This window comes from Cinclus cinclus, chromosome Z, assembly GCF_963662255.1.
Source record: "Cinclus cinclus chromosome Z, bCinCin1.1, whole genome shotgun sequence".
Lineage (NCBI taxonomy): Eukaryota > Metazoa > Chordata > Aves > Passeriformes > Cinclidae > Cinclus > Cinclus cinclus.
The window spans coordinates 3,187,346-3,208,926 of NC_085084.1; the positions used below are offsets into that span (position 1 = coordinate 3,187,346).

The 21,581-nt window shown below is 38.6% G+C and overlaps 1 protein-coding gene across 2 annotated transcripts in view; it reads left to right on the top strand.

Annotated features, from left to right (window-relative positions):
• Positions 1–17,844, top strand: part of FBN2 (fibrillin 2) — a 116,587-nt gene extending 98,743 nt beyond the window's left edge. Inside the window, exons 49-66 of one of the 2 annotated variants that reach the window (XM_062513743.1) lie at positions 2,399–2,524; positions 2,735–2,887; positions 3,178–3,243; positions 3,491–3,616; positions 3,706–3,825; positions 4,392–4,514; positions 4,922–5,053; positions 6,449–6,574; positions 8,816–9,022; positions 9,703–9,828; positions 10,428–10,550; positions 10,691–10,807; positions 11,478–11,606; positions 13,561–13,680; positions 15,164–15,395; positions 16,064–16,224; positions 16,588–16,595; positions 17,497–17,844. In XM_062513743.1, coding sequence (XP_062369727.1) covers positions 2,399–2,524; positions 2,735–2,887; positions 3,178–3,243; positions 3,491–3,616; positions 3,706–3,825; positions 4,392–4,514; positions 4,922–5,053; positions 6,449–6,574; positions 8,816–9,022; positions 9,703–9,828; positions 10,428–10,550; positions 10,691–10,807; positions 11,478–11,606; positions 13,561–13,680; positions 15,164–15,395; positions 16,064–16,224; positions 16,588–16,595; positions 17,497–17,844 — 2,543 coding nt within the window. Of the gene's footprint in view, positions 1–2,398; positions 2,525–2,734; positions 2,888–3,177; positions 3,244–3,490; positions 3,617–3,705; positions 3,826–4,391; positions 4,515–4,921; positions 5,054–6,448; positions 6,575–8,815; positions 9,023–9,702; positions 9,829–10,427; positions 10,551–10,690; positions 10,808–11,477; positions 11,607–13,560; positions 13,681–15,163; positions 15,396–16,063; positions 16,225–16,587; positions 16,596–16,773; positions 16,783–17,496 lie in introns of both variants that reach the window. The other variant, XM_062513744.1, reaches the window with a different exon arrangement.
• Positions 17,845–21,581: the final 3,737 nt, after the last annotated feature.

Genomic DNA, 21,581 nt, shown 5'->3' on the forward strand with positions numbered 1-21,581 from the left:
TCAGGAGCTGAATGTCACACACTGAACTAAGATTTGCTCTGGCAGAGAACAAGAAATAAATTCAAGTTCCAACTCCCTTTTCCAACAGAGCAAAGCATGGGGTACTGTAAATTTATTGGGCATTAGAGATTTGACTTGCTACCATCTAATCCGTGTGGCTGCAGGAACAGGAACCATTTTGAACTTTTTGTCGTGAACGTCAGGATTTATTTTTCTAAGCCCCAAAGTTATCTCATCCACTTATATCATGCCACCAATATTCAGTTTGCCTGCCAACTTCATGATTTCTTTTGGCAGCTGCTGACTCCATATTAGCAGTTATGTTTGAGGCAGATTCAAATCACCTACAGTTCTAAAATCATGAATATAAAATAATGAAAGCTTTTGGTTTTCAAGGAATGTTACTGTTTATGGCCACTTTAGTACCTTGTCAGAATGTGGTTTTGAGAGCATCAGTGAATTCCAGACAGATTTTTGCCCAAAATGAATGAAAGGGACTTGCTTGCATTCTTTTGTCATCCTGCCACATGTCCAGAAAATGTGAAGCTAGAGCTCCTAGGAAATGCCCAGACTATCACATCTGATTGCACTAAAACTTAGATTAATATTTTGACAGCCCTTGAAGCAGATGTTCCCCATTACTCTCTCCTGATGTTGTGTGCAAACAGCTTTATGAGAGTCCATTACTTCTCTGTGTGATGTGAGGGCTAGCAGTGGCTGATTGCTTTGTCATAATATGCAGGAGAAACCAGAACAACTGGGGCCACAGGATAATTCTTAGCTTTTACCTACCCATGTGAGATATTCCCTTCCATTTTATAGGAGTAAAGGTGGAAGGACTCGTTTACTTCCACAGTCTGGCTGGTCGCTTCTCTATCATGGCCACAGAAATAGTCAGCACCAAACCATTCATTGCAATAATAATGAGCACTTCAGAAGAGAAATTTTCTTGTCCTATGCATCTGAAATGCTGAGCTTTGTATATAAACAGCTATGACAGCAACTGGGATATTATTTACCATTTTCTCTGAAATAAAATGGCTTAGAATGTTTCACACAGGAAGAGCATGTCTGGGGGAAGCTACTTCAGAGTAGCTACTGCAGAGTTCAGTCCAATGCCAGATTGTGGTTCAGTGGTTTGTCCACGTACCTAACAGCAATTTCTGAAAATGGGACTCAAGGTAGTATTTTTAAGAAGTTACATCACAGAATCCCACCTGATTTCCTGCATTGATCCACTTACCTTTTCCAAATAATAAAGATTGTATTTCCATTGTTTTCTTACCTGCTGAAAACAGGGTAGTTTTCTAAAACTCAGTAAATACAGGCAAAAATGGGCACTACAAATTTGAGTATTATGCATATTCAATGAAGCTAATTTTCATGGAGAGAGCCTTGCTCCTGTACTTTGGTTAAGCTCAGTGTGGCTTTTATTGTAGAATGCTTATGTATCCACAGGCTTCTGTGATCATTTTCCAATATTCCTTACTGAAAGACTCAAAAAGCGTTATAATTTGAAGATTGTTAAAATACGTCTCATAATTATCAGATTATAATTAGCTTTGAAAATTACCTTAGCATGGCAGCTTATATAGTCTTTTAATATTTGCAGAGTAGGATAAGTTCAATACAGTTTTGAATAATAGATATCAAAAAATAAGAGTCTCTTAATGTATTATTTTTCTGCTTTGTCTGTTTTCTGTATAGATGGGGATGTACACCTGATGCTGTTTGAGCTGCACAATTTTACAGGCACTTGATATTTGTGCTAAATACCAATACTTTGGCTTATACTTTTGATAAATATTTGATAAAATATTATATTTTATTATATGCTGATATTAAAAATAAATTTTAATTGTCTTGTAATATATTATAGATTATTCAATTGAACAGGAATACATTTTAAATTACACAATGAGAGTGGCAGTAAAAGACTGCTAAATATAAATCTGTGTGCATAAGTACAATTAAGAGTGTCACTCTACTAATAACTAGCTATAGTCTCAGTCCCAGAATCTTGACAGGAAGCATAAAAAAATACTCCTTTAATTAAAAAGAGCCCTCAACACATAGATTTAAAAAAATAATATGTGGATGTTTTATGCTTACAGAAAAATATTGTTTTTATGGGAAATATATTCTGAAGGCATTTGCTTAATGTTTATATTTTGAGTATAATGAAAAACAGAGAATGGTATTTAGAAAAGAAGGTGCATGCCAGTGAGAAACTCTTAATTTGAAGGAGTCAGTGAAACCTACAGGCTGCTTTATCTCTTGGGCACTTTATTGGAAGCTGCTGCAGTTAAATCAACCAATCAATAAATAAACAATTTTCCTTAACCAAGGAGTTCACAGCAATCAAGGTTATGGTGAAGGTTTCTCTGTTGCTTTACAGATATTGATGAATGTAACGAGGATCCCAACATCTGCCTCTTTGGGTCCTGCACAAATACCCCAGGAGGTTTCCAGTGCATCTGTCCCACAGGTTTTGTGCTGTCTGATAATGGGAGGAGGTGCTTTGGTAAGTTCATGGTTAAGGAATGTAATAACTCAGTCTAAAAGATAACAGATACTCTGTAGAAACCCCTTCCAATTTATATCTTTATAAGGATTGCTAAGTGCTTTTTTAAAACTATGAGAAGTACAGGTCTTATGTTACTTCTCTCAGGGCAGTCATCATCTAACTTGGGAGAAGGTTTTAGCTCTGCATAACTGTATTTTCTTCTCCTAGATACTCGTCAGAGCTTCTGTTTTACCAACTTTGAGAATGGGAAGTGCTCAGTGCCAAAGGCTTTCAACACCACAAAGGCCAAATGTTGCTGCAGTAAAATGCCAGGAGAAGGATGGGGTGATCCTTGTGAGCTCTGTCCAAAGGAAGAAGAAGGTACATATTTAAAATCTAAAATTTGTTGCTGTGGGAAAAGGATGAGCACATTGGTGTTGTACTTTTTGATCATTAGAGGGAGAGATCTTTCTGGCATTCGCTCTCAGTGGCTTTTTCTGGAATGATTTTTCAAGTCAACAAAAGGCATAAAATTAAATGGAAGAAACCACAGACTTCTTGGTTTTGCTCTGTAGAGACCTGAACTAGTATCCTTTTTGGAAGGCTTCACCTATCTGTCATGATTCTGTCTCTCACTTGCTCTATTTTTTAATGAAAATGTATCTCTGCAGTTGCTTTTCAGGACCTGTGCCCATATGGTCATGGAACTATTCCTGGAATTGATGATACACGTGAAGGTAGGTATTCTTCTGAATATAAAAACTAAATACTAGTACCTGAAACTACACTTGGATATTATAGGATGTGACAGATTATTTCTCACAGCTGCTGGTGACAAGAGGCTGATGTGTAAAATGTAGGAGCACTTTCTGAAGTGCATGGCTCTTGACAAACATAATAGGGTGCTTAGGGGTTTCTTCAATGCCTTTTGTAAGACTTGAAATGCATCAGCTGAGTGATTGTTAACATCTTCCTGCTTTTTAGATGTCAATGAATGTCTTGAAAGCCCAGGAATTTGCTCTGGTGGTCACTGCATCAATACTGATGGATCGTTCCGCTGCGAGTGCCCCATGGGGTACAGCTTGGATTTCACAGGAGTGGACTGTGTAGGTGCGTGCAGTTATAGGAAATGGAACTCCTGAATTTAAAACACAGCTTGTCCCAGTTCTCTTCACTCTGCATTTATTCGTTATGTACAGATACAGATGAATGTTCCATTGGCAACCCCTGTGGAAACGGAACGTGCTCTAATGTGGTTGGCAGCTTTGAGTGCAGCTGTCACGAAGGGTTTGAGCCAGGCCCAATGATGAATTGTGAAGGTAACCTGTGCTCTTTATTATTTTTTTTCCTCCTTTGGCTTTTGTCCAGTCCTCAGCTTTCAAATTACTTTATTAGCCATGTATTTCATACCGTAGTAACTCAGAGGAAAAGAAAGTTACGGTGTTGTGAAGTATGTCACTGGAAAAAAAAAATAATTATTTAAGCAGAACTTTTAGTGTATCACAGGACTTCCCACACTCAGTGGGAATGCCCCATGTGGGGCATTCTCACAAATGTTATATTTTATGAATCATAATTAGTTTGTTTTCTGAAGTTGACATTTCTCATCACACAAAAGTACATTAAATATGAGCACATAATAAAAATCTGAAATAGGCCTGCCCTAACTTGCCATACTAAGCTCAAGTAGTTCTATATATGTACTATGCCATTATTCTTAAGCAGAGCATTGTTCAATTTTCTCTAGTCACTCAAAAGCTAATGGTTTGAATTACTACCTTTCTGATAATTTTAGCTGAAAAGAGAAGCATAGGTGTAATAAAACCTTCTTGGTAAGTGTTTTGAAACTTACTAGAGAATGACTGTTTTGTTTCTCTCTGTTCAGACATCAATGAGTGTGCTCAGAACCCCTTGCTGTGTGCTTTTCGTTGTATCAACACTTATGGTTTCTATGAGTGCACCTGCCCAGTGGGGTATGAACTAAGGGAAGACCAAAAGATGTGCAAAGGTAATGACTGATGTATGAACTTCTCCCCACCTCCCAGCACCAATATGTAATCCAAATATTTCTGTAAATCTTGAGTTCATCTTCTTGGTGGAATGTAGCAAACAGCCCAGCAGGTGATGATTTGCTCTTTCAGAACTCAAAGCAGTATTTAGTGGTTTTGCCATCAAATGTAACCCTTGATGGGGACTGCAATGCCACAAATGTCACAGTGGTGAAATTAATCTTTAACCTGACAAGATGATACAACTCATGAAGGTCAAGATAACTGCAAATAATCATAGATTTTGAACTTTTCCTTCAGTGTTTTACTTAGGGAAGCCTGTACATCCTTTCTCTTGAAGCTGTCTTCAGGAACTGAAGGTGTTAGAAGAAAATTCAAACACAAAATATGCTTTTATTTTTTCCAGATCTAGATGAGTGTGCTGAAGGTCTCCATGACTGTGAATCAAGAGGCATGATTTGCAAAAATCTGATTGGTACCTTTCTGTGCATTTGTCCTCCTGGGATGACCCAGAGACCTGATGGAGAAGGATGCACAGGTAAAGCTCAGAAAGGGAAGAGGACATCTAATGGAATATAAACAAGCAAGCAGATTAAAATTTTCTTGTATATGTGTGTATATATATTAAATCAGAAAATAACAATTCATGGAGGACACTTAAGGTATCTAATGATACTCATCATCTTAAACTTCCTATTTTGTTTCAGTGTGAGTTCTAACTGACTAATAAGAATTGCAGACTAAAAGCTCCATGGCTCAAAAACTAAATCCAGAAGTGTTTCAGACAGTTGTTGCATCTAAAAAATTAATTTTCCAAACAAATGAGACCTCATTTTATGGGTAGGAAGTAAAATTTTCTTAAATAAAAAGTTACATTTCCTTTAGCATTAATATAATGTGTCACTCCTTTAAAGAATTAAGACTTACTTAAGATTCTGAAACTACTTATAAATGCAATAAAAAACCAAAATATATGGAAACTGCCATAGTTCAAAACAATTCCCTGTCCTGAAAGTAAACAAACACCTTTCCACCATCATTTACTCAATTAGTTGAGGGGGAGACATTAGCTATATTTTAGAAAATTGTATTTCTTTTGGTATATCGAAAAAAAACCAGGATTATTCAAAAATCATCTGGGGGAAAAAAATATTAACCACCCATCTTAGTGAAAGTTTTATATGGAAGTATTTTATTAGCAATGTTCCTTCAACAAGAGAATGACTACTCTCTGTATAGAGATCTTCATGAGTTTTTTTTATTTTAGGGAAAATAATCTGTATTAATAAGAATTTTGTCCTTTTATTTGGACATGTAATTCTGCCTTTAAAGAGCCCGAGGTTTTTCTAAGTATCTTAAGTTCTGAGCATTTTAAGCGTCTAAAAAAATTGAGTAATTTCTTACAGTACATGTGGCATTAGCTGTGGAAGAAAATACATGAAGACTGTAAACTTTCAGGAAAATTATATGTAGACTGAAATATGACTTACTGCAGGAGAGATCAAGTGTATTCAGAGATTCTTGATGGTTATAGAGTGAAGATATGTCATTACATCATGCATGTATTCCAGTTTTATTTAAGTATTACTTTCCAGGTAAATGTTGTGATTGGAACTTGCTCTGCTGTGTTTTCTTCTTCTTATAGTAAGCTGTGAAGCATTAAAGCTTTTGTCCTGGGATAAAGTACAGAAGGAATGGAATTGGATAACATCCCTAGGAAATCCCTTTCAAGGCTTAATCAGTTGATTTTTCCACATCTTGAAAATATTTTTCAAATATTACATTAAATATTTAATGTATTCTAGAGAGTCTGATATATTTTCTTGTAATTAATTGTTGTGGTTGTTGATGTTGTTATATTTTTTTCTCATTTCCTTTTTTCACTGCTGCTATTATTATAATTTTTATTAATGTTATTATGTTTTTTGTGAAGATGAAAACGAGTGCCGCTCCAAGCCAGGTGTCTGTGAAAATGGTCGTTGTGTGAATGTTGTTGGGAGCTACAGATGTGAATGTAACGAAGGATTCCTGTCAGGTCCATCAGGCATTGAGTGCCTTGGTAAATGTCTCTTTTGTACATGTCACCTCACATTAGAGAGTAAATGCAGAGGGAAAATTAGCCTTCTGAATGCCTAACAGCTGTTGTGTCTACAGAAATTAGATAATTACACTTCTTAATTAAATAATGATACAACACTAAATAGTATTATTAAATATTATCAAATAATGATAGGAATTAAAAGCTTGTAGCAAGCAGGCCTCACACTGAGGTGTCTTAATTCCATAGGACATAAATGTAGGCAAAATACAGGTATTTTTAAAGAAGGAGAATTTAGTCACCTTGAGATAATTAAAAAATGGATGCAGAATGAAATTGAGTGTTTGGTTATTCAGAACATGATCTTAAGTACCATATGGCAACTAGGCATCTGAATTTTCTGTACCTTTAACTCAGATGCAGATTTAAAGTGCTATGATTATATTAGAAAATGGCAAGGTTTTTTTTTTTTTTAGGCAGGCCTGGAAAATAAAAGCTGATGGAAGGTTTTTGTTCATCAACCTGTATTTTCTTTTTAATACATTCATATTTGTCAATTGCACTACAAAATTCATCATTCCCATTTTTGGAGTCAAACAGAGCTGCAAAAATTTCCTATTTCTTGACCAGTACTGAAAGGATGTATTTATTAGTATTCTTGTATGAAAAAAGCATAATTATCTCATGCCATTACTATAAAACAAGCTCCCTGTAAATTGTCATGAGGAGTGTTTTGACTTAATGGCTAAGCAATAACATTGAAGTGCAGAGTATTTCCTAAGGATTAGAACCAGATGGGAAGAGAAAACTGCAGTCTGTGAGCCCCAGCCAGTCATTAATGCCAAGGAAATACCCTGTTTGGAGGTCATTATTGCTCTCCTATATTTAATATATAATTTTCTTATTATTTTCTGCCTTGGGAAGGTTTGCTTTTTGCTGCTTTTCATTTCGGGTTTCCTGGGTTAGAAATTACAATGAGAAATGGATCTGACAGAAATACAGAATTCGCTCTGAATTATAGCGTAAGTGTTAAATCACAGATTAAATTGTTTTAAATACATTGTGCAAACCTTTATATTCCACTCACATTAAAATTCATTCCACATCTCAAACTGGGGACAAAGCATTTATGTGTTCTTCAGGTCATAATGTCCTTAAAGACCTCCACAATATCCCTGTCTGGGAGAACAGAAATACGGAGTCTTGCAAAGTACTACTGCAAATATTTTGTTTCTCTCAGTAAGGACAGCTTTATTTGATGTAAACAGTTAAATTTCCAGGTGGACAGATTGAGTCTTTCCTAAAGCCAAAGTTTGCCTTTTGCCTAATTCTTATAAGAAATGTACAGATTCTTCTGATTTGTAAAAAAGAAAGTCAGCTGAGTATTGATAAATTTACACAAGAAGGACCACTACTATCTTTGAGAGAAAAAAAAAATAAATCTTTCATTTACAAACATAAGCATTCTCAAATCAGTAATTGAAAATGTCTCCATTTTAATCAAGAAATAAGACAGGTGACATACCCTGTATAGAAGATATAATCTCTGCAAGATTTGGAGTTTCTATTAGCACTGGAAACTGAGATTTTTTTTCTCTCAGCTCCCTCTTTGAAGGAAACCTGTAGGAGCCCCATGACTTTAAAATTTTGCTTCCCTTTCATTATTGAAAATTATTTAAAGATAAAAGATTTAAAGGTTAAAATAGAATTAGTCTGTGGCATACCAACAATAAGGCCACACACTTCTATTTTTTTCCCCAAGAAAATCTAGGAGTACCACTGAAAAAGTACTGAGTTGCATATACACTTCTAAGTTTTAAGGAATTTTTATTCAAACCACACTAGGATAATTACAGATGATCAAATGTGTTATTTTGGCCAGTAAAATAAGCAAACAAAACAAACTTCTAACCCCACTCCACATAAATTATTCAAATGCAAACACAGCATAGGCAACTGAGGTGGAAGCTCAGTTTTGCCCACAGCCTGTTTTACTGCCAAGGGCAGACCTTTCCTACAGGCAAAACTCTTACCCAGCTCATGCAGATACTGAACATTTGGGATGTTTTGGATGTATTTGGAATGGCAGCATATTACCAGAGCACACAGCAGTTCTGAAAGGCTAGATGAAGATGGACTTCATGGTTGCTAATACACTTCTGCTGCTTGAATATATTGACAGAGAGCAGAATAATACGCCAGATGCTTAATGGAGCAGATCTTTATCTCCTCTATTCCAGCCTCTCTCCTCTTTCCTTACAGATAATCGCCGGGGGTTTTGCTTTGCTGAAGTTCTGCAGACCATGTGCCAGATGGCTTCGAGCAGCCAGAACCTTGTCACCAGGTCTGAGTGCTGCTGTGATGGGGGCCGGGGCTGGGGGAACCAGTGCAGGCTCTGTCCCCTCCCCGGAACCACCCAGTACAAGAAACTCTGTCCACATGGATCAGGCTACACCACAGATGGAAGAGGTATTTGCAGGGATGAAAAGAGTCAGAAAAGAGGAAAAGAATACGTTCGCATGCTTAAGAAAATGCAGAATTCTCTTTGAAGTTCCTTTGAAGAATTTCCTGTTAAACAACAGAGTTTGGTTTTTCAAATAATGCCGAGAGACCAGAAATTAAAAACACATTTTACAGTAGCTGCAAACAGATCAACTGTGCAGAATTTTCAGGATTAGGATCTGGTTGGAAGTACCAACCTGTAACTAAAAGCTACAAGTTATACCAAAGTTTTTGTATTGCTGAAAAGCTGGACACATGACAAGGGCAACAACCATCTAGTTTAACAACTACCACAATGCTTTGCGGGTACTATTTCCACACAGAAAGCAGAAGCTAATGTGTATTTCTTAATGTTGGTGATAATTTTTGACATGGAAGTAGTCGTAAGAAAATTCTCTTATATGGGGTTTGTATTTTGAATTAGCAAAACTGGAATCTGAGTACCCAGTGAAACAGCAGGAGGGTCTTGGTGCAAAGAATAGTAATGAAATTTGAAAAATGTTTGACTTTGGATTCAGATCCATTTTTAAAGAGGGAGAAAGTTCCTGTCAGAAGCATGATGATGAGGAACTCTGCAAAAATGGAAGAGAAGAAAAAAGTCAAATTCAAAACTGAGATGTGACATGTATTTAATAATTTCTGTACAGATATTGATGAATGTAAGGTCCTGCCAAACCTGTGCAGGAATGGGCAATGCATTAACACCATGGGCTCCTTCCGGTGTTTTTGCAAAGCTGGCTATACCACTGACATAACTGGCACATCTTGTAATGGTAAGATTCTGTAATTAATCATCAGTTATTGTTTTAGTTTGTTCACAGTGATGTACCAACCTTTGTAAACCCCTGTAGCAAACCATTCTTTATCTCTTTTATCTCATGTCTGTAATTTCTTTTCCTAATACGCATTTCTGGTTTTGTATTTCATCTGGGGAGATGGAGGAAAAAGCTCTGCTGGCAGTATTCATGCAGTAGAATGATCACTGAAGTCTGTTAAAGTGTAAAACCACTTTAAGTGGCAAAGCAACTCATTACTTCAGGGTCTACATTTTTCCCACTTTTTTTGTTGGTTTGCAGGTACAAGCATACCATAGTATATCAAAAAAGTAGATATTTGTTGCATAGATGAAAATACCAATGCCACTGTCACTCTACTGTATTACTCCTTCAAGACAATTTGTCTTGGGAGTGGCAGACCCATATAAACTCCACAGCAACATATTTGTGGAGAAAGGAATAGGAACCCTGAACAAGTTTGGGTGGGGGGGCTTTCTTCTATGAGCATTCTTCTCTGAAATGTTGTGCTGTGTGGCAGATATCTTTCTGTCAGAGAGAGGAGGACAAAAGATAAGTTAATATTTTCCTCTTGTTAGATCTTGATGAGTGCTCCCAGTCTCCCAGGCCATGCAATTTTATCTGCAAGAACTCAGAAGGGAGCTATCAGTGCTCATGTCCCCGGGGCTATGTCCTTCAGGAAGATGGAAAGACATGTAAAGGTAAGAAGGTTATACACAGTAACTTTTAGTTTGGCTACTACAACTTAAAAGGAGTTGGCTTGGAAGTGTGGTATTTTTATCAAATTTGATTAAATGTGCCTCTTTGTTGACTTTTTTAAACAACAACATCTTGCTTTCAGATCTTGATGAATGCCAAACCAAACAACACAATTGTCAGTTTCTCTGTGTCAACACCCTTGGAGGCTTCACATGCAAATGTCCACCTGGTTTTACACAACATCACACAGCTTGTATTGGTAAGAAAAATACTGGTTTTCTTTCATAAGCTTTTCTTGAAGAACAACATTGTCAACTATCTCTTGTGCTCTTTATGCAGAGCAATAGTGTCGAGAGGGCAGAAAACAGATTGGAAAAGCAGCAATTACAGATAAAGAAAAAAGTCTATCCAGTCTGTCCACTGTTTCTATTTTTTTGGTTAGTAAAGAGTTGTACATATTTAATACATGTTATTATGTTCTAAGTATAACCACATGGAGACAAAAGGGTAAATTATTAAAATCTCATTTAAAATGTAGTTAACCAAAACCAGACAGCATTTTTTTTTTTAGTAGATACAGATGTCTTTAGATCTTAAGTATAAGTATAAATCTTGCCAACTGAAACTGCTTTAGTTCAGCTAACACAGAAGGACAGCATTTTTCCAGTATCAGCAATTACATGCCTGCTCTTCCCCACTCATATCACAACTGAACTACCACTACCACTTCCAGTTTATTAATTACTCATTGCTCTGCATGAGCCTCATGGCTCATGAGGCATTCATGGTTCATCTGGCATTTAAAAATGAAAAGCTACAAAATAAAATGTTGCACCTCTGTGGATTTTATTGTTATGTTCATATATATGAACATATCTAACATCATGCAACAGGGTAAACCAACATTCTATCTCCTCTGTATTTTGAAGATAACAATGAATGTGGTTCTCATCCATCACTGTGTGGATCAAAAGGAATTTGCCAAAACACTCCTGGAAGTTTTACCTGTGAATGTCAGAGGGGATTTTCTCTGGATTCTACTGGATTAAACTGTGAAGGTAACTCAGAACAGTCAAGACTTTTTTTATGGTGCAAATCCTTACTTCAGTTTCTTGTGAACCATTTTATGTTAAAGACAGAGAAAACAGCACCAGCCACAGTAAAAGTAATTACAAAAAGAAATTGGAAAGTATTAGACTAATTGTAAGCATAACAAAAGCATATGCAAGAACGTACTGCCTCAAGTAATTTTTACAGAAATTAGGATAAAAAGGTGACTGTCTAGTTGAACTCTTCAACAGTTGTTTTCAGACTGCCATTTCAACTTGACACAGGTTTGTGCATCTAAGTCTAGTAGTTGTAGGGCTTTTTTGCGTTTATGTCTTCATGTGTCTAAATAGAATCTTCTCTACAATTTTCATTTTGGGTAATTTTAATTGTCCACCTGAAAGTGAACTAAGATTAGATTCTAAATTCTGTACTTAATTCTACCACAGAGTTACACACTGAGAAGGCCAATTCACTGCATTCAGAAAGATAATTATTGCAGTTAAAATGCAGGTTGCATTGATTAGTTTTATCTCTCTCTGTTGGCCCAAGGGGAAGCCTCAGTCAGGAAATCTCTATTTGAGAGCTCCATACTTCTCAATGGGCTTCAAGTATTGAGCAAAGAAGAATAAAAGGCAGTACAAGGAGACCTGGCTGCTGAGAATTAAAAATGCAAGATCATAACTGAAGAAATTTATGACCTCTCAAAATACCAACAACTCTGACAGAGTATTTAAATCAGGAATTGATATTTAGAGGCTATTTCTAGAAAAGCAGTCCAGAATATATGCAGCTAGAAGTTTTACTAAGATTTATCTCCTGTCAGTTTACTTTGTTCTCATTAAGTGCATATGCCCTGATGTGCCTATAAAACAAAGAAATATGTTTTTATTTTCTACTAGACTTGCAAAATGTACCTTAACAATTAGGTTGCTTGCAATCTACTTATTTCCTATAGCAGATACAGTTACAGATGTCTGAGTTTTGAGAATTAGGAGGGTGGGATGTGGCTGTCTCCTTTTGTTAACACTTGTCTCAGAGACGATTTATGTGTTTTTTTTATTTTCAATTGCAAAGACATCCAAATTTGACATTCAAACATTACAATATGTTTCAGGAAAGTTTATCCCTAAGTGGTTGGGTTAAAACTGAAATTACAAAACCCCTCAAAATCTGAGCATTACACTAAAGCAACAACATATGGGATTACCAGGAATAGTGTTTATTCTCCAAATTTGATTGCTGAAAAGGCTCAAGAGCTCAAATCAGGTTATTGATGGAAAGAACTAAACAGTTAAATTCCAGACTTTCCAGAACAGCAACCTGCATGGTCCATCTTACAGCACTGCTCCTCTGTCATAAGTTACAGAACCACAGAATGGTTCGGATTGAAAGGGACCCCAAAGCCCATTCATTCCCACCCCATCCAGGTCAGGGACACCTCCCACTGTCCCAGGTGCTCCAGCCCCAGTGTCCAACCTGGCCTTGGGCACTGCCAGGGATCCAGGGGCAGCCACAGCTGCTCTGGGAATTCCACCCTGTGCCAGCCCTGCCCACCCTGCCAGGGAACAATTCCTAATTCCCAAGATCCCATCCAGCCCTGCCCTCTGGCCCTGGGAGCCATTCCCTGGGTCCTGTCCCTCCATCCCTTGGCAATTGTCTCTCTCCACGTTTCCTGCTCCATCCTCTGCTCATCCTGGAGCCCCCTCTGGCCTGGCTCCAGCAGCTCCAGCTCCTTGCTGTGCTGGCCCCAGGGCTGGGGCAGCTCTGCAGGTGGGGTCTCACCTGGGGCAGAGGGGCAGAATCCCCCCTGCCCTGCTGCCCATGCTGGGGCTCAGCCCAGCACAGATTTGATGTCTTGGGCTGCCAGAGCACACAGCTGGGTCATGACAAACTCCTGATCCACCAGTGTTTGGCAGTGGTTGTAATCCTGTGTCCTGCTCTGCTTTCCTCCTGAATGCACAGATGTGGATGAATGTGATGGAAACCATAGGTGCCAGCATGGCTGTCAGAACATCCTGGGTGGATACAGATGTGGGTGCCCACAAGGATTTATCCAGCACTACCAGTGGAATCAATGTGTTGGTAAGGAGACAAACAGCACAGCATGCATTTAAATAGGAAATGTATCACAGTGTTTGTAGGGACAGCACCAGGCAAGGGCAAGAATGAGCAGAGCAAAGGGTGTGCAAACAGAAATCTTTTTTATCTGTCTCACACTCCTTCCATACATTTACTACTCCCAACATAAATCAATGACATGAGGCAGCAAGAAAATACGCTCAGCCTTTTGAAACTCACTGTGACAATTAGCTTTCCTAGAAAGGTCTAAATTCTGACCTGTTTCTTTTGTGAAAAATCTCTATCATTGAATGTTCATTGAATTTCTGCAAGTATCAATTTAAATACCTCTGCTGAGGGAAAAAAAGTATTAAAAAACCATACCTGTCATTAAAAAAAAAATAAAAAAACATTAGGAATTTAAGAATTCGACAGAATAGCATCTAAAGCAAATGGTGAGAAAAAAAATCAACCAAACCATTTAGGATCTCCTACTCTCAAAATACAGTCTTAATGCCAGCATTAGTTCTTTGTGCAGAAAATGGGACAAATTAGGAAGCTCAGGAGTTCTGTTTAGATTTAGCTCATTCAATCTATCCCTTATTTTCTGTGGTTCATGAACTAAGATAATATCACATACAAAATGAAACGTGGGATTTTCTTTTTTTAATAAAAAGCAATATGCACAGAAACAATGACATCCTGTGCTTTTCACAAAGTCCAATACAAAATATTTACCTTTTCAGGTTCTCTTTCATGGTTTTCTGTCAAGGGTGTCATAATCAGAGCATGACTGTGAGCACTGCCATTCATTTCATTTAGGCTGATTTCACTGTCCTGATTCTGTACATAAAAATTAGTTTATTTTACCCATTTGAACATTAAGTAGCACACCAGCCAGTTTTTCTGAAGTCCCAGTCACCATGATCAGTCCTGACTCAATACTGCTCTTCATCAAAGAAAGCAAAAGACTGGGGCGAGAGTGATGGAATGCACAATAAACAGCTCTCACAAAACCCCAAACCAGCTTAAGTTTTTGTAAATCATAGTCCTCAAAAGAATCTCCCTCCAAGTGATTTGCCTCCAAGCAGGCAAGAATGGCAAAGCATTCACTAGTGGTCTTGGTGAGGAAAACATACAGGTTTTTAAGAAATGCCTTGGTTAGAGAAATAAATAACCATGATACCAACTACCAAAATGTGACTTTGTACCACAACCTTCCTGGTTTTGGGGTTTTTCTTTGTTTGGTTTTGGTTTGTGGTTTGTTTGTTTGTTGGTTTGGGGTTTTTTTTGCCTGAAACCAAGCCACAGTGACTGGAGGTGTCATCTCTACATCTTAACACCCACAAGTGAAGATGATACTCCTTTTTCAGAAGCCAAGTCTCTGTGGGATGATGAGGTCAAGGATGTAGCAGATGTTGCAGATGTTCTCATTTGTTAACTGCATCATGCTGACCTGCTGTCTCTCAGACTAGAAAACACCAGTATTTTTGTGTTTGCTTACCAGATGAGAATGAATGCTCCAATCCTCACACGTGTGGCTCTGCTTCTTGCCACAACACCCTGGGAAGTTACAGATGTGTCTGCCCATCCGGGTTCTCCTATGACCAGTTCTCCCATGCCTGCCATGATGTGAATGAGTGCTCCTCTGCCAAGAACCCCTGCAGTTATGGTTGCTCCAACACTGAGGGTGGTTATCTCTGTGGCTGCCCACCTGGCTACTACAGAGTTGGACAAGGGTGAGTTTCTCCATGTGTTTCTCCACATTCAGAAGGTGCAGAGGTGCAAACGAAGGACAAGCTGCCAAGTCCTTTCAAGTTTTGCACAAAATATCTGGAAACTAGAAAGAAAATAAAATGTCTGTACGTGCATTAATTTTAAATGTACCATATAAACAACACTTTCTATATGTTATATTTAAAATTAGTTAATTAATTAAAATTAACTAATTAAGATTTCTGCTTCCTCCCCCAGTAGCAGCGCATGAACTCTTTCACAGAACTGCTCAGTGGGGCTTGATAATGCAAGGGGATAGGTACCATGTGCTGAGATAATTAAGGAGTTTAAGTGTCACTGATCAATCCAGAACATTAAACACAAATTAACATTGTTCTGGTACAGAACAATGGGTAAATTCTGTAGTACCCAAACTTCAGGGCATGCTGGCTTTGTTCGGTTTTTCTGTAGAACTGTAAACGAAAATTAGATCAGGCTAAAAACCTTCAGCCAGCATTTGCATTTCCCTCAGTATGCCACGCTTACTGTGTGAAGGAAGTTAATGTACAGCCCTCCTGCTGAGGGAAGGGCAAGGAAGGGGATACAGACACTGTGGCACAGATTGGACACACTCCATTTAGCAGGGACAGTTCACAAAGGAGTAACTAAAACACATGTTTTCATTCCACAGACACTGTGTCTCGGGGATGGGGTTTAACAAAGGCCAGTACCTGCCACTGGATAGAGATGCTGATGAAGAGAATGCTTTGTCCCCTGAAGTGTGTTACGACTGCAAAATCAATGGGTACACCAAAACAGGCAGCAGGAAGAAGAGAAGTGCTAACAATGTATGTACCAGGATAAAAAAGCACTGTAATATTTTTCGAGGTGTTTTCAGAGATATGACACCAGTAGTAAACAGAGCAAACCTTTTAAACAGGCTGCATTCAATGGTGAAAAATATATTTTCTCCCCCTGCCTCACTTAGGTCCTGCTGGCAGTAATAATTTGACATTAATCACATCAACAACTGTGAAAGGATGAGGTTTTTAAACTTTGCAAAGATTCCTTTGTAGTGTGAGATGTGGTTCAGTTCCTCAGAGTAAATTGAGGAGAATAATTCTCCTTTAATTACAGAGATCTGGCCAGCTGGACAGGTCTTGAGCATGTTCTGCTGCCATGAGGAGGTTGGGCAGCAATTATGGTCTGGGACAGCTAAACAGGTCTCCTTGCAGAAAATCATTTTAGTCTTGATGTCTGTTCCGTAGTTGTTCATAGAGGTGGGGGATTAGACCTGGCTGATGGAAATCAAATATTTACAGAATTGATGAAGTTTTTAGAGAATTACGCTTCACATTTGATTTTTTTTTCTTGCTGTGTTTTGTGGGCTTATAAGGTAAGTTACAGAAAGTCATATCTAGTTTGTAATTGTTAGATCTTGTTATTACATTTTTAAAATACCGTTAACCTTGTCAGTTTCTAGAACTTTCTGGGCAGTAAAGGTGACATTCATAAACTGTGTGAAAAAAACAACAACTTTCTAATTGCTGTTGTCATCTGTGGGGTTCAAGTATTTTAAACACTGCATTACTTGCTCCTGTCCAGAAATTTTCCTTATTTTCACTGTGCTTTTTTTAGTTGCATTACATACTGGTACAGTAATTGGAATTTTCAGAGGAGGTTTCAGTGAATTTTCATGCAGTGTTGTGAAATGCCTTTCTCTCTCATTTCTGTTGGTCTTAAGAACATAAGAGCTATTGCTCTTGTGTGTGAACACAGTAAACAGAGGTTTCTCCTTATGGTGGTGCATTTCTCCCCCCTCTTTTCCAGGCTGCACTGCAATCTGAGAAATCCTTGTTAGGCCTCAGCCTTGAAAGTTAAATCTGGCTTTTGCTGTTACCTTAATGATTTGTTTAAGTGATCTCAAACACTTGTTCCTAACAGTGTCCTCTTTGCAAGTATGAAGTTAAACAGTTCTCACAATAATCTGAAGTCAGAGCCTGCTGTTCTTTCTTGTTGTGAGGCCTGTTGGAGGCCTTTAGGATTTACAGGGCCTGTCATAGGGAAGGTGTTAATTATCTTGATAATTCCTCTCTCCAGCTCTGACACTCTTCCCTCCTTTAGGTGAGCTGGGGCAGCCTGGGCACGGAGAGTCCCCTGAAGATGAGCGTGGCCATGTCCAGGCTGGGCCGTGAGCCCATCCTGGAGCTGCTGCCGGCCCTCAGGCGCCGCCATGTGCGCTACGCCATCTCCGACAATGGCGGTGAGCGCGGAACCTTCCAGATGGTCCTGAGGGACGGCTCCAGCCGATTGCACGCCGTGAGGGGCAGGGCAGCGCCCGGCCTGCACGCCCTAGAGATCACCAGCGTGCCCCTGGAGATGGAGCAGCTGGAGAGCGGCCCTGAGGACGGCCATGTCCCCGGGGAGCGGGGGGAGGCCCTCAGGGTGAGGCTGTGGGTGCACCTCCATTAGCCACGGTGCTGTTCTTCACCCGCCTCCCTTCTGTCTGCACGCCCCAGAATATCTGATTTCAAAGCCATTCTGCTTTGGAAAAGTGTGTTTTTGAGGGGAGGAAGGCAGAGGGGGAGGAGCCCTTCCTTTCCATCCTGCCAGGACTGCAGAGCCGCCCTTTCAGGAGGGTGACTTAAACCTCTGCCACTGCCAAAACTTCTATTATGAGGGCAAATCATGGTTACTGTATCTTTTATATAACCTCGATTTAAAGTGTATTAAGAAAGCTAAAGTTCAAGAAGTCATCACATGGCACTAAATGGCACAAAAATGTGAGCTTTTTTTTTTTTCCTGTTAGCAATCGGCAACACTTTGGGTATTTTGCTATAGTTCCTAAAGAAAAAAAAAATTTAGAAGTTTATTTATTTTTAATGCAGTAATATATGGAGAAAATAACAAACTATGTTAACAAAAAGGGAAAACTGCTTGTTTATCTTTCATTTTTTAAATCTGAGCTATAACACTTTAGGGGTATTTTCTTAATCAAGAAAAAAAGAAGTGGATTTGAAAGATGCTTTCTTGTCTACTTGGACCAGCATACAAAGAGTATATAAGTAATTCTAAAATATATCACAGCTGACAGATCACTGTAGTAGGATATCCTGAAGTGGGATATTGTAAACTGTTCACATAGTAGAATATTCTGAAAGGCTCTTGCAAATGACAACTAAGAAAAGAAAAAGGGGAAAAAACAAGAATCATAGAGGACAAGTATCACAATATCAGTCTCTGCAGAGTTCATATTTCACAGCATCTCAGTGGGATTGTGTTCTGAATCATCCACAAAGAGTGGAGAAAGCACAAACCCTGTAGCAAAATACCTGGACTGTTTTTAATCCCCTTGGAACTGCAGGACCAAACTGCAGAACCAAACTGCCCTTCCCTTTGTGACCTCACGAGCCAACATAGGCAGCCACACCTCATGCTCAGAAAGGGTGCTCCACAAACTGGCATTAATTAATTCCTGCAGGCAGCTGAAGGAAATGTCTCTCAGAAGAGAATGTTTCACTCTGTGTTGGTGCTGGCTCAAAACCAGGGTGCATTTCCTGAGCCCAGAGTCAGGATTGCCACACCTGCAAACTTAATGATGGAAGTTATGTATTTGAAGTTCATTTGTTAGAAATCTCATTAATGCTGTAGTTGTACACGCCTCATTTTATCATAGCTTGTTCTGTAAGAAAGATGATTGTACAATGACTTGAGTTTTAGTTTACTTTAGTGATTGATATTTTTTTCTTTTTATGTTTTGTACTGTCCTAAGTGTATGTCTCAATGGTGCTTTCTGTGACAGCTGGTGCCTGTAACTAGCCATGCAACAGAATCTCACATGTGAAAATAACCAAAGCACATCCAGGATGTGCTCCAGTTGCATGTAAGTGCTGACCAAAGACTATACCAAGTTAAACTCAGTGATTTTTCTTCTATTTTTGTTGAGTTTGGGGATTTTGAAAAGAGATGTCTTAAGAAAAAAGCTTTCTCTTGAACATTTGTATCATTAAGACAACACTTTTCTTGCAATAAAACTTATTTTGGGTTATTTTTTGTCCTTTTTTTTTTTTTTTCCATTCAGAGTTAAACTGGTGATTGATTCAAAGCAGTAGCCAATACTGGGGTCTGGAACCACATTTATTTAACATTACTTTCAGGTATGGTTGTGCAAGTTTCATTAGGATTCAAAGCTGCTTCTGGGTAAAATGACTGACATGCAGGGAAATAAAGAGACCTCTAGGGGTCTGATAAATACCCTAGAGCACAGCACTGACTTTAAGGCTGTTAAAACTGTAATAGAGGGTTTACAAGAAGGCTGCTCTCACTCCAAAATTGGAGCTCTCTAGGAAACACTGCCAGGAAAGCTGTCGGACTGCACACAGCAGAGTTTTGTCCTTTGTTGTCAAACTCTCAGGAGAGAAAGTAGCAACACTCACACATGACTTCTCTGAGGCTAGAAAGTCTGGAGGATGTAATTGTCAGGGAATATTTACATATGCTGTGCACACTTTTTTTTTTTAAAAAAAAAAGGCTACAAAAAAACTAAGAAAGAAAAGAAACTATCATCAGGTAACACCTGCATTAACTAATTACACAGTAAGTACAAGGTATAAAAGAAGTGTTATTTCTTTTCTGGAAAGGCAGCATTATCATCCACCATTGTAAATTGTGTAAGACAGTTATACACAATCCTAGAAAGAAGTCACTCCCAGCTTCAAATCCAGATGAAAAAACAACTAGAATTCAAAGAAAAAAAAAACATCCCAAGGTATGAATCAAAAACCTCTTTGCAATCCATCCTGTCACAGTATGTATTTATATACCCATTTCTCTTAATTCTGCCTTTTCACAGCTTCTAGCCTTTTAATGAGAAACATTTAATGAGAAAGCTGACTGCACATGTACAGACAGACTGGTGTCCCAGGAAGCTCCAGAACCTCCAAGTCTGTTGCTAAAAGTAAAATTAAGATCTTGCTATTTAAGTGAGCCTGCAGTATTATCTCGTGGCAGCTCAAACCAAGATTTTAGTGACCAATTGTAAGACCTAAGGTAGGCCTAGGAAGCAGGGACTTTAGTTATAACTATCTGTACTGTGTAGTACAGACACAGGTTTGATTAAAACCTTTTAGTCTAATCACCATCATTAATTTTTAAAAAATTATTTATATCACTTGCATAAATGTCTCTGGCTTGCCATCTTGAATCCCACAGAGTTGTATAGAAGGCTCAATTAGACCCATTCAATCCTTTACACATAAACTGCTGGCATAGCATTCCAGAAAGGACTGTGGGATTCTCATATGGGATTTTGTCGTACTGACTTGGAATCAGCTGTCACAGCTTGGATTGAGGCCTGCAGGTGACAGCTGCAGGGTCTTTGTGCTAAACCCCACAGAAGCAAAACTAATTAACAGCAAAAAAATCTCACTGCCCTGAGTGTGTTTCTTAATTCTTCCCATGTGTAATAAGTTTAACTAACACCTAAACTAAACTGAAGCTGCAGAACAGGCATGCCTTAACTCCAAGAAAAGGGCTGGGTTTATGAAATTCTCTCTGGGGAGGTGGATTTTCACACTTCTTAAGGCAGGAGGGAATGAAAATGTGAGAGGGAGGATCTTGGATGAGCTTTCTCATCCAAGGTGAAATCCTTGGTCCCTATTTTGACTGCTTGTACGTTTGATACCAATTTGCTGTAGCAGAGGTAGGAAATGAGTTATTTGCTCCCCCAGAATTACAGAACTGGTGGAGGAGGTTCCCACACATGTTCCCAGAAGCTGACCACACATCAGCATGGGTGGTCACAGAGCTCTGATTTGTGGATTTGGGCACGGTTTTAGCAGGAGCTAAATCCTCCCAAAGTCTCCTCCCTGCCTGGGCTGGTAGAAAATGAGGTTGTTTCCCAAATCCTATGAAAATATCAGAGAAAATACAACCTGCTCTAACACTGTCTTTTTTGTGTTAGCAAGCCAGGCAATTCTTGGCCAGGGTTTGTGAGTGTGGTTGTCAGATTTTTTAGCCTCCACACTGAAGCCGATGCAAATCTTTTTCACTCATTTATACATTTTTTTGCAAGCTGTGAAATTACTGTTGGTTCCAAACTACATCATTCTCTTCATTAATTAGTGCTCTTTCCTGGTTAATGATTTTTCACTCTTCATGCTCATTTGGCCCACATTTGTAGTCCTATCATCTTTTTTTTTTTCAGACAG